Source organism: Ammodytes marinus (assembly GCF_949987685.1).
Source record: "Ammodytes marinus genome assembly, chromosome: 16".
Classification (NCBI taxonomy): Eukaryota; Metazoa; Chordata; class Actinopteri; order Uranoscopiformes; family Ammodytidae; genus Ammodytes; species Ammodytes marinus.
In genome coordinates this window covers 18230166-18241894 of record NC_137220.1, presented here as the reverse complement: position 1 = coordinate 18241894, position 11729 = coordinate 18230166, and the positions used below count along the sequence as shown (strand labels likewise).

The 11729-nt window shown below is 41.5% G+C and overlaps 1 protein-coding gene across 2 annotated transcripts in view; it reads left to right on the top strand.

Moving 5' to 3' along the window:
- Window positions 1-2232: 2232 nt before the first annotated feature.
- ep300b (EP300 lysine acetyltransferase b) overlaps window positions 2233-11729 on the top strand; it is a 31463-nt gene continuing 21966 nt past the window's right edge. For both annotated transcript variants that reach the window (XM_080043232.1, XM_080043231.1), the window contains exons 1-7: window positions 2233-4273; window positions 6294-6895; window positions 7956-8135; window positions 9958-10261; window positions 10729-10842; window positions 11060-11296; window positions 11624-11723. In XM_080043232.1, coding sequence (XP_079899358.1) covers window positions 4180-4273; window positions 6294-6895; window positions 7956-8135; window positions 9958-10261; window positions 10729-10842; window positions 11060-11296; window positions 11624-11723 — 1631 coding nt within the window. In that variant the 5' untranslated portion in view covers window positions 2233-4179. The remainder of the gene's footprint in view (window positions 4274-6293; window positions 6896-7955; window positions 8136-9957; window positions 10262-10728; window positions 10843-11059; window positions 11297-11623; window positions 11724-11729) is intronic.

Sequence of the window (11729 nt, the reverse complement as noted above, 5' to 3'; positions counted from 1 at the left end):
TTATATCGATCGACACAATTGGGTTTTGAAGCACATTTCATGAGTTGCTTTGGTCATTATTGCATCCAACTTTTAACTTTTTTCCTAATGCATGGGGGGGTGCAGAGAGTTGTTGTAATAAACAAGGTGTTATTAACCCTAACACTACACAGGTGGAAGAAAAACAGCCACAGAAAATACTTGTTTATGGCTGGCGTGGCCAAAAAGCATCTATCAATAAAGAGTTGAGTTGGTGCATGGACTCATACTACAAATATACTAAATATAAAAAAATATTGAGCCCCTTTAGTTAGACAGATATGACTTATGATCAGTTTTATAAAAGCCACATTAAATCTTTTTGGACTAAGTTATTTAAGGGCTGTGAATACTAATCTAAATTTTCACAGTATATATGCACTTTGTTGCTTCTCTCAAACAAAGAATCCAAATGTCTCAGATAAGGTTAATCTGCAGTGGACACACTAATGCACTGTGAGTGGGTTTGGGAAAAATAGCATCAGTTACCATCAGTTAAGGTAAAAATATGGTATAAAAAGAAAAACGTTGGGGCTCTCGAATAATCTATTTACTCTCTAAAAAAGTCAATATTTTCTGTGAGTGATTGAAGTGTGCAGCTTTATGTAAACTGTTATGATCAGTGGTGTATTGTGCCTTTACTTAATTACTGCACTTAATTATACATTTTAGGTAGGGTCCTTGCTATTTCCATTTCACTATGTAGTTATTCTGCACTGCAATTAAAAAATAAATAGTTTCCTTTCACTCCACAAAATTTGCTTTACAGTTACTTGCTATATCACTTATCACAGTAATCCATTGATAAAATCGGATAATACACACGGGGCATTTTATGCAATGTATTTACTTTTGGAACTTAAAGGTGCAGTGTGTAATATGACATCAAGAAAGTTCAACAAAGTTCTAGAATGCAACACTCTCTGGGTAACCCCGCCCCTTTCGAATAATAACAGAAGCTACAGTGGCCTTCAAGGACAAGAACAATTCTAAATTTTAAACAATGCACCTGATGACATTCCAACTATGACACTTTCAAGATGGCGGCACTAGGCCTTGGTCCAAAATATGCAGAAATATGGACATATATGAGACCCTTTCTAATGGAAAAAATAATAATTCTAAACATTTTGTTCAGCTATTATGCACTAAATTAAATGTACTCATGGATATTATAATTACTTTCTACAAAATCTGCTAAGAAATAAAACCCAAAATTCTACACACTGCAGGTTTAATGTAGGCAACATTTTATTGATGAAAAAATGACTTGGAATCGATTATTTTTACAATGTTGTAAAGGATCTTTATTCTTTCTCCATCACTGGTGATATTTTTCATGTATAGGCTAAAAACTCGAGGATAGAGTTTTAAAATATTTGCACCAGGCAGTTTATAAAAAGAAACCTACTGGTATATGTGTTACCTCAACCACTGGTAACAAATAGGTCTACAGTTGGTCCGTGTGTATATATATAAAACTGTGGCCTATTGCAAAGTATAGTGATACAATATTCAGACCTTTCACTTCAGTAAAGGTAATATCAAACATTTTGCATAGGCATCCAATTTAAAAGTAGGCCTTGTATCCTATGTTACAGGAATATTTACAACTAGTTTGAGACTATATTGAGCATATGACGCTAGCATTAGAATATAATATTGGAGTAGGCCTAACTTAAATATAAAATCATAATATGCAAAGTAGGCTAACCGGGAACTATAGCGGTCAGATAAGCCTAAACGTACCGGAGTATTAGTATAATAGGCCTATCTATTTCACACTAAAATAGACTAATTCTTAGTCAAATGTAGGGGAGTAGGTGCATGTAGGCATGTCTAAATGTTGCATAAAATGTTAATAATCAGGTAAAGTACAAGTAGGCCTACCTCAACTTTGTACTTTGGTAGGACAACAGTGCTTGTATGAATAGTCAGTAACTTTGTGCCACTGTGTTTGAGAGAGGAAGAGATAGGCTAAGTGGAGCGCCACTGTCCCCTACAGACTCAAATTGGCGATTGCCAAAAGCACACGGAAACGGTTTCCGGACACTCCCGAACACCTACGAAGACAACCTCCCCTCTTCTTCCCTTCCTCCCTCTCTCCTCCCTCCCCTTCACGCCTAATGTTGCTGTACCTCCAACCCTCCCCCCGTATCAGAGGAGTAGAAACAACAAGCCGCCATTTTGTTTGTGCGGACAGACCGTCAGAAACAGGAGGAGATAACCGAGAGAAGGAGCTACTCCGGCAGCCGACTGCAGCCGCTCCGAGGACCGACGCGAGAAGAGAAAGTGGCGAAAGCCCGTCCGCGTTTCAAAGAGAGAAAAAGCATCGCCAAAAAAGACAATACGTCAGTGGAGGGAAAACCGAGTCGGCGATAAATGTGTGCATGAGAAGGAAATACTCCGAAAAATCCAAGGAAGGGGGTGTTTTGCGGAGCGCAGACAGAGAGGAGAGGCGGAAGAGGGCAATATATTATCAGAACGAGGAGAAAAAAACCTGCGAAAAAAGGGGGAAAATATCAACATGAAAAATCAGTATGTGTCCGTCGCGGAGGAAGGAAAGAGCCCGCATAGACAATTATATAAATAAATTGCTGCCGGGCAGAAGGGAGAGGTGGAAAGAAAGACGGGTTTAAAGAGAAGGGAAAATTTGCCAGGATCAACACGAAGGGGGGCATTCTCCATCACAAAGAGTCAATGAGAGGATTCTGTGAGTCCAAAATATTTTAGGGGGGTGTCAGTATTAGTGTGCCGATCTGAAAGCTTTCCGCTTCCGAAAAAGCCATAATTTCTCTGCGACCCACCGTCAATTTTTTGTCACATTTTCGTCTGTCGCCTTGGCTGCGCTCCTGTGTGGTTGCTTCAGATCTTTCCTTTCCCTCTTCACGTGTATTGCTAAGACATAATTTAAAGCAGTGCGTGATAGGTATATATTTGGGGAAAATCTTTTTTAAACATTTTTTCATTTTCTGAGATTTCAAGTGCTTAAACTTAGCGAGAGGAGGAGGAGGAACCACTTCTGGAGCCCAAGATAAGTAACACCACAGATCGTCCTCTGCCAAATAAAACTAATTGGATCAATCTGATTGGACTCAAGAACTATCCTGTCAAAAGAAATAAAGTCTGCATCCGAATCGATTGCACAACAGCAGTGATTTTTTTCTTTTTTTGGGGGGAGGAAGGGGGCAAGAATTGCTATTCTAAATCTTTTCCAACCCTGTTGACTGCAATAGGCATAATCGCTCAAAAGGGGGGTTGCAACAACCAAATGTGCAATACGAGTCCGCTTTTTCTGACCCAGTGCCTTGCGTGGTCACACACTAAGTGCACTATTTAGTCAGCATGCACTTGCAAAAGAATACTCCTGCATGGAAGTATACATCCGCTGTAGATGTTCTTTTTATCTGAGTAACTTGCAAGTGTGGGGCTCCAGTGTTTTCATCTTTCTGCAGATCTGTTCAAAGTTAATGCAAGTAGTTTTCCCTGAGCACTCCAGAGTTCAACTTGCGCTTTAAGTGCATTTAAATACTGCTGCTGGTGATCTCCAAACACCGGTTGACTTTGCCTTTTTGGTGTGGAGACGTAAAGAAATTGATGGCAGTGCGATGTCTGGTCAGGTGAGAGAAATGCTAAATGCCACCGAGGATCTCGTAACTGTTGCATGAGAGGGAGGGCCCTCCATAGGTTAACACGGGATAACTCCTGGCTCCTGTTTTCGGATCCCAATTGTTATTTGTGCCCTGATTGAGACTCTTTACTGGAGCATTTGTGGCCTGAAATACGGGATTTTTCCGCCGACTATGGCGGACAGGACTGAATGCAGCACGGAGGACGGCTTTTGGGACAATTTTAGTGTCGCAGAAGAGGCTACATGAGGTTGTCAGAGGGCCGCACGCTTGCCTTTTTTGCCGACTCCACCTTCCCACCTCCTCCTGTTCAAATCTGTGAAGAAACAAAATCTCCGACAGGGGAGGGGGACTGATATCTGCAGAGAAAACTGTGAGGAACAGATTTCAACATTGCTGTCTTCTCCCCTACCGTCCCCCCAAGCGGCGGGGGACCGATCAGAAGCATTTCTTAAAGGGATAAGGAGACACAAATAAAGGGAAATACGTTTGCCCTCCGTGGATTTACAGCATTTTTTTAATTCGTCAAAATATGGCCGATAATGTCCTGGAGTCTGGCCCGCCTTCAGCCAAGAGGCCCAAGCTGTCCTCTCCAGCTCTCTCGGTGTCTGCCAGTGATGGAAATGGTAAATATATTGCATGCATTCATTACTTAGCTGGAGATCAAACATAAAGAAGTTGTGGCTGTTTGTGTGTTAATTACGGCTCAGTCTTGGAAGTTTCTGAAGAGTTGCACTGCAACTTCAGTCTAACACTGGACTGCTCCTTAACTAATGCTTTTAAAACACAAGTATACCCGCAGCATGATTTAATAAGAGCTTTTCTGATATTGTGGATTGGTAAAAGCGAAGCGTGATGTCTTGCTGGCAGCAGGAGCAGGAATGTTTTGATGCGTTAGCCTCAACAGGCTAACTAGCTCCTAACTATGAGATCCACCTCCAAACAATGGAAGAGTCGAGTCACCTCAGTTTGCTTCAAGTTGTCTAGATACTTTAAAAGTTAATAAACTGGAATGGTGCGGGCAAATACACATACAACTATGGGCTTAACAAATACTCCGTAAAACATTGAGACCAATAACAGTTTCCAAACCAGCTTTAGGAGAAAGTAACGGTGACCGAGCGCGCTAGCTAACTATTTAGCTTCAGGCAGATAACCGGCTCAGCTGAGCTAGCAAAGAAAATAAGTCACGATTAACTAGTTGAACCCCTGTGGTCTCTGGTGCAAAGTAATGTCTCTGCCCACCAACCCTGTCCATAGTCGTAGTAGAAAAGTATGTAGTAATGTTTTTCGTGTTGTTAAAGTTGTGTATGTCGATACTGTTTTAAGTGAACTATCGTCGTAAACTAGCTAACTAGCTATTGTTAGACACTTCAATAAAGTTGCGCAAAGCGGCGTTGTCCAGTCATAGACCTCTATGGCAATTTTTAACTGTTACCGCTTTGAAATTAAAGGGCAAATTCAGTCGTCGTCTCTGAGATGTCGTCTTTCATGTCTTTTGTTCAAAGGCTTTTAGTTTCTCAATTGTACTACTACCGACGAAGCCCATTCTTGTTCAGCATCCATTGTCTGACTCTGCGCAGAGACGCTGCGCTGCTTTTTGCAGTTTACTTTTCAAAATGGGACGGCACTTATCCCGAGCACACCACTTGAATGCGTTACACTTCTATTGTAAATTGAGCTATTTTCCAAACGAATTAATCTACATGCAAGAGTCTGTATCTCTTGGCATCACTTCCCGTTGTCTCATCATGTTGTAAGGAAACATGAGGGGACCATGATGTATCAGCTGATGCAGTTTCCCACTGCAAATTAAACTATCAATAACATTAAATTGTTTCATAATGACACACAACATGGCATTGTGGACCATAAAGATTTCCACAATACTATACAGTGAGGAAAAAAAGATTGAGAATTTCAAGCTTGATGCACTTTTAAATTCCAACAGTTTCTGGGGACCTAATCCACTGAGAGGATTTAATTGGTCTCATCCTTTTTGTCAAACACTGAAACAGAAAATGTATAAATAATAGTGTTGGTTTTTCAGGTGAATTTAGTGAGGTGTTTCAGGAAGATCTAATGTGCAGGTTAAGGTTTCCTAGTGTCACCTAAAGCTGTTTAGTGACTGTTTGAATAGAGATACTTGTGCCTTTCCTGTATCACTTTGAATTAAAGGTCAACTCAAGAATACAAATTGATTTAAAACTATTTCAGTATAATCACAAATGATTTCCCCTTTTTAATCTTAAGATCTTGCACCACATAACTGTAGATCCAATGTACACACCTAACTAGGTACTGTAGTGTTTACCCCTCTGCGGCTTCTCACTCTGACCCTACTGCCTTCACTCTCCGTGTTTGGCACTCCATCAAACCACAAACTGATGCCCAGGAGAGAAGTCCAGGGTCTGAGACGCTAAAGGCACTGGCTGTATAGCAATGACCACCAGATTAATGGTTTATAGTTTCTAAACTAATGTCAGAACTATACCACACTTAAAAATGTTAATAAAAATAATCTTAACTATTTGAGTCTGTATGTAGGGCAGATCCTACATCTTGGTTGAATTCCCCGAACTGTCAAACTGTGAACCAATTCTTTATCTTAATAGTAAGATTTTTCCTTCTTTTTTTCGTGCCTAGATTTTGGTTCACTCTTTGACCTGGAGCATGACCTCCCAGATGAACTCATCAATTCATCGGACCTGGGGCTGTCCAACGGAAGTGATCTCAGCCAACTCCATACCAGTCTTGCAGGGCTCAGTGGAGGGATGGGTTTGGGAGGCCATGATGCAGCTGCCAAACACAAACAGTTGTCGGAACTCTTACGAGCTGGGGCACCGACACAGCAGGGAGGCCCTACTTCAAACAACTCGGCACCCGGTGCTTCCATGGGGATGATGGGAGGTGTCGGTGTCTCCCCTGGTGGACATCAAGGCATGCCCACACAGGGCCAGCAGCAGCAACCTGGACTAATGCAGCAAGTTGGGATGGGAGGAGTGGCACTCAATCGGGCAGCTGCAATGATGGGTGCCCAAAAGGGTAACATTGGACAGCAACAGCAAGGCCTGATGGGGGGGCAGGTTATGAATGGCTCCCCCAGAACGGGTTACTCTGCTGGTGTAGGCATGGGTAACAATAGTAACATTTTGGCAGAAACCCTACAGCAGCAGCAGGGTGGTCAGCAGATGGGACCAGGGGGTCAGGCAGGGATGAGACCGCAGCAACCCGGAGCACTGAACAAGGTAAGTGCTCTCACTCCCGACAGGGCCATGCATTACAGACACTGTGATGAAACTTTAACTGAGGTGGTTATTTCACACTGAAAACTATTTATATTGGGTTTGTTCAGTAGTATTTTCGAACTAATAACATGAATGCCAGACACATCTTTTCAGACCTGAGTTACACTGTAGACTAGCTGCTGAAGACTGGCTCCCAGAGCAGGTGCAGGTGTGGTTAGGTGTTGTACTCACATCTGTGTCACTGTTCACTCTGTGGTATTGATGGTTAACCTTGTTCCTAGTCAACTTTGCCAAATGATAGTTGTGATTTTGAATAGGTTTGGAAGCAGTACTACAAACAACTGTGTTAAATTGTTTAAGCTTAACTAGGAGCATTTTCCGCTGTTGCAGTGCCTCATCAAACTTAGGATTTTGCACTGGTTCTGCATTAAAGAGACTACAGTTTAATATTATTTCCCTTAAAGCTTGGACGTAAGGAAGAACATTTTAATTTGACTTGCGTACATAGCTGTTTCAATTGCTGTTGAACTAAATACTAGTCTGGCCAGATACTGAAGTAATATACTGTGTGCTGGACCTGAGACCATAGTTGATGTTGACCTTGTTTGCAAAGCTCAAATCGTGTCTGTGGTATCCATTTATTGTTGAGAGTAAAGTTAGGTCAGGAGAGAGGAAGTAATATTGTAACTGGACAGTCACAATGGAAATTCATTATGAAGGCATGAAAACCAGTTGTATTTTCAAAGTGATTACATGTTGTACCTCCTCACCAGCACCGCTTCCTCATTGAACATGTTGGATCAGGTTTAGAAGGGTCCATTGTAAATGGATGCTGTGTATTAAGTCCAATGACGTAATACCCCATATGTTCTCTTTGATAGTTTGAATTTAAATCATGCTTTCACGGGTCATGAAAAATAATTGATTTGACATCTAAACTATTTATTTCCTCCTCTCCTACTTTTGTCTTCAAACCAACTCTCATCCTCTTCCCTGTCTTTCTTTTTTCTTTTTTTCTCATCTTTCTCTTTTCCTGCTGCCTCCCATCACCCATCTCCAGATGAATATGATGGCCAATGCGGGCCCCTATGGTGGTCCGTACGGCCAGTCTGCTGGCCAGGGGCTGGCTGGAGCAGGGCTGGGCCCATCGCTCCAGAATAAGGCGGGTCTTCCCAACAGTATGGCCTCTCAGTTCAACATGGAGAAGAAGGGGCTGCCTGGCCAAGGCATGCCAGGGATGGTAGGATTAATTTTGTTTCTGCTCTGTAGATGTGAATAAACTGTAGCCATTATAGAAGCCCCTTCTATTACGGTAGATTATGCTTGCATTTTAACTGAAGTCTCCCAAATGGTCAGAAGTAGAACTTTATGTAAATATTTTAGTGTCTGACATAGTCCATTTTTACATGTTCAAGTTATGACAATATCACCCACATTACACTGTAATTTGCCAAGTTTTTGGAGGTAAAAACTATGAACTTCTCTCTTTTCAAACCCCCTTTGTATGGCATTTGTAACAGTTGTTAACACTTTGCCTTCAGACATGATCTGACAACATGCTTTGAGATGCTACAGGTCACTGTAGCCTTATAAATAGAAACACTAGTCAGTCAGTGCAGGACCATTGATCACACAAATTCTAACATACCTGTGTGCTTTGCATTACATAATTCCTCTACAACTCTTTAAGATATGAAGAGCAAAAAAATGGCCGCCCATCATGGTTCCTGCGGATGGTATGATACATTAAATGGCTAAGAAGAGGCTAGATTTAACATGGGGCAAAAGGACTTCTACTCACACAAAAGTGTTGGCATATTATGGTGTTTTTTCAAGTGCATAATCACCACTTCAGTACTGACACTGGTAAATAACCTTTTGTTTTAAATGTATATTTCGTATTTTGGGGTGTCATTAATGCTAATAATCAAATATTACGAGTGCTGACCCACTCATGAACATGTAGCATTTATCAATTTAAACCAAGTGTATTATGACAGCATGGTGCAGTTAACAGAGTTTGGTGAATCTGACTGCCCTGAAAAATATTTTGTAGGAAAATAATTCAAAACTGTTTTACTCAATTATATAACTTTTTTTCAGGTAAGACTATTCCATCATATCTTCTTGTGTTCAAAATGAACGTGTAGGTATCCTCTAGTGAATAAGAGGAAATCACAACCTGAGATTTCAGTGACAAAGTAGCTTACAATGCCATTATAATAATCTTACCTACCTCAGAGAATCTAATCCTTTCAAAAACCAAATGCCCTATAACTGTCCTGTCAGGATGCAGTGAGTCACTGCAGGTTATTAAACTCTAACCTGTTCAAGTCTGTGAACTGCGTTTGAAGTTTTTTTTCGCCAGTTCAAACTCTGTTATATGAGTTTTTGTTTCTCTTATGTGCCCCTCGGTATGTCACTGATGGTTGTAATTAGAGCGAGAATGAACAAATGTCCAGGCTGATGTTAGCATATTACAGATACTAATTTTAGTTTTGGGTAAATGTCGGCTGATAAGAAGTAAGAAACAAGAAATGGCTGGACAGATGTGCAAAACTATAGGTAACTCCAAAAATGAGACTATTAACTATTAAATAATTTGTCCACCAGAGGGATTAACACTTCCACTGTGCAATGCTCTGCTTAGTGTGCATCTTGGTCACAAATCCCAAAAATCTGTATCAAGATATTTTTTTATTTGTTTAACACAAAAAAAACTTATTTAATAAATGTATCCTTATTCCAAACTTTTTGAAATCTAAAGTCAAGATTAATTTCAAGTAATTTGTCTACTTGTAACTCAATTATTTCAAGGTATTAGACAAATATCCTTTGCTGCACCATAGCAATCCCTTTAAATGCCCGTTTCACAATTAGCACATCTTCTATATATTTATAAAATATGGTCTGACAAGTCTTTGGGGCAAAAGGAATGATTTAGACAGAGTTGCCTAGCTAGCTTTTACTCTATTGATCATTAGAAGTGGTCCCATAGAACCTGATAATGGCTGTCTTGTAAATAAATATTTCTGCTCCTCTCCTCTCCTCTCTGTCCCAAGGCATCTCAGCAGCAGCAGTCCGGAGCAGTTGGCGGTGTATCCGTTAGCGGAGCAGCAGCAGTGGGAGGGCCCCAGGTTGGGCTCAATGCCGTGGGGGCAGGCCCCGGCACAGCGCCCCCTACCGCAGACCCAGAGAAACGGAAGCTGATCCAGCAGCAGCTGGTCCTCTTGCTCCACGCGCACAAGTGCCAGCGGAGGGAGCAGGCCAACGGGGAAGTGCGGCAGTGCAACCTGCCCCACTGCCGCACCATGAAGAACGTGCTCAACCACATGACTCATTGCCAGGCTGGCAAGTCCTGCCAGGGTGAGTCTGTTGAATTATGCTGATCGTTGCTATTATGGTTTGTGGTGTATATCGTAAACACAAGGCAGTGTTTAAAGTTCTCATTCATCTGTAGCAATTCAATTTTTCTTGTTTGTTGTTTATATCCCTCTTGGTTTTCTTCCCATTTTTCTGTTGTGTCAAAGGGAGTTATTCTCTCTCTAGCTGGCTTTTCTACTTTGATTCTTCCTCTCATCTGGACATAATTTATTGTACTGAATGACTCGTACAATAACTTTCTCAGTCTCTGGCTTTTCTCTCTTCCTTTTGACTCTTCTGAGTGTTTTCCTTTCTTCTCATCTTTTTCCTGTCTCATTATTCATCTCCCTCCTTCACTCTGTCACCATTTCTCATTTCACTTGTTCTCCATGTCTGTCCCTCTTACCCCATTTTCACTTATTTTCCTTTTTTATTTAAACGTTTCTCCATTTCTGTCTCTTCTCCCCCAGTGGCACACTGTGCCTCGTCCAGACAGATAATTTCTCATTGGAAGAACTGCACGCGACACGACTGTCCTGTGTGCCTTCCATTGAAAAACGCTGGAGACAAGAGGAATCAACAGGGTGAGTGTTTTTCAGTCTGTGTGTGTGTCATTGACCAGTACATGTCTATACATGCTCATCGCTCTTAACATTGAAGTACTACACATTATCCACTATGAAATTACTAAAATTCTGTTACTACACAGTAGATTGCATGAAAGTATAGTTGAATCCACAGATGTTCATCCTTTTTGTTTCCCCTGTCTCTTTCTCCCATCACCCCCACCCCTCCTAAAAGCTCTAGTCAACAGTGCAGGTTTGGTGAACTCTTTAGGTTCAGGTGTACCTGGAGGACAGTCCAACACGCCGAACCTGAACCCTCCCAACCAGATTGACCCCAGCTCCATAGAGCGGGCCTACGCTGCCCTCGGGCTAACGTACCAGGGCAACCAGTTGTCACAGCAGTCTCCACAGGCCAACATGCCAAACCAGGGAATGCAGGGCCAACCTGGGATGAGGACTCTAAACTCCATGGGTGAGTTTCTAATGCCTTTTAGCCTAGGCATATCACAACTGATATTGTAACCTAGTAAGACTATACCTTTGCATGTTTGTACATTCTGGACCTTGAGGACAGCATGTGAGGCAAACTATTCTGAAATCAAAAGTCTCCACACCAGATAAGATATTACCATGCTAATGAATAAGATATTCTGCAGCTGAGTCACTGTAGGTCTTTGGCTTGAAAAGGCATCTCACGTCAGCTAAAGTTATTGGTGAAATCAATTTAATTGAACAAATATTGTCAGCCTATTCAATTAAAAGCCATATTGTTAAAACCTTTTAACTATGTTTTTTCCAGGAGGAAACTCTATGGGAGTAAATGGTGGAGTGGGTGTACCCTCCAACCAGCAGTCGAACTTACTGCCAAACTCCATGTTGCACGGCATGAATGCACAGAGGTAGGA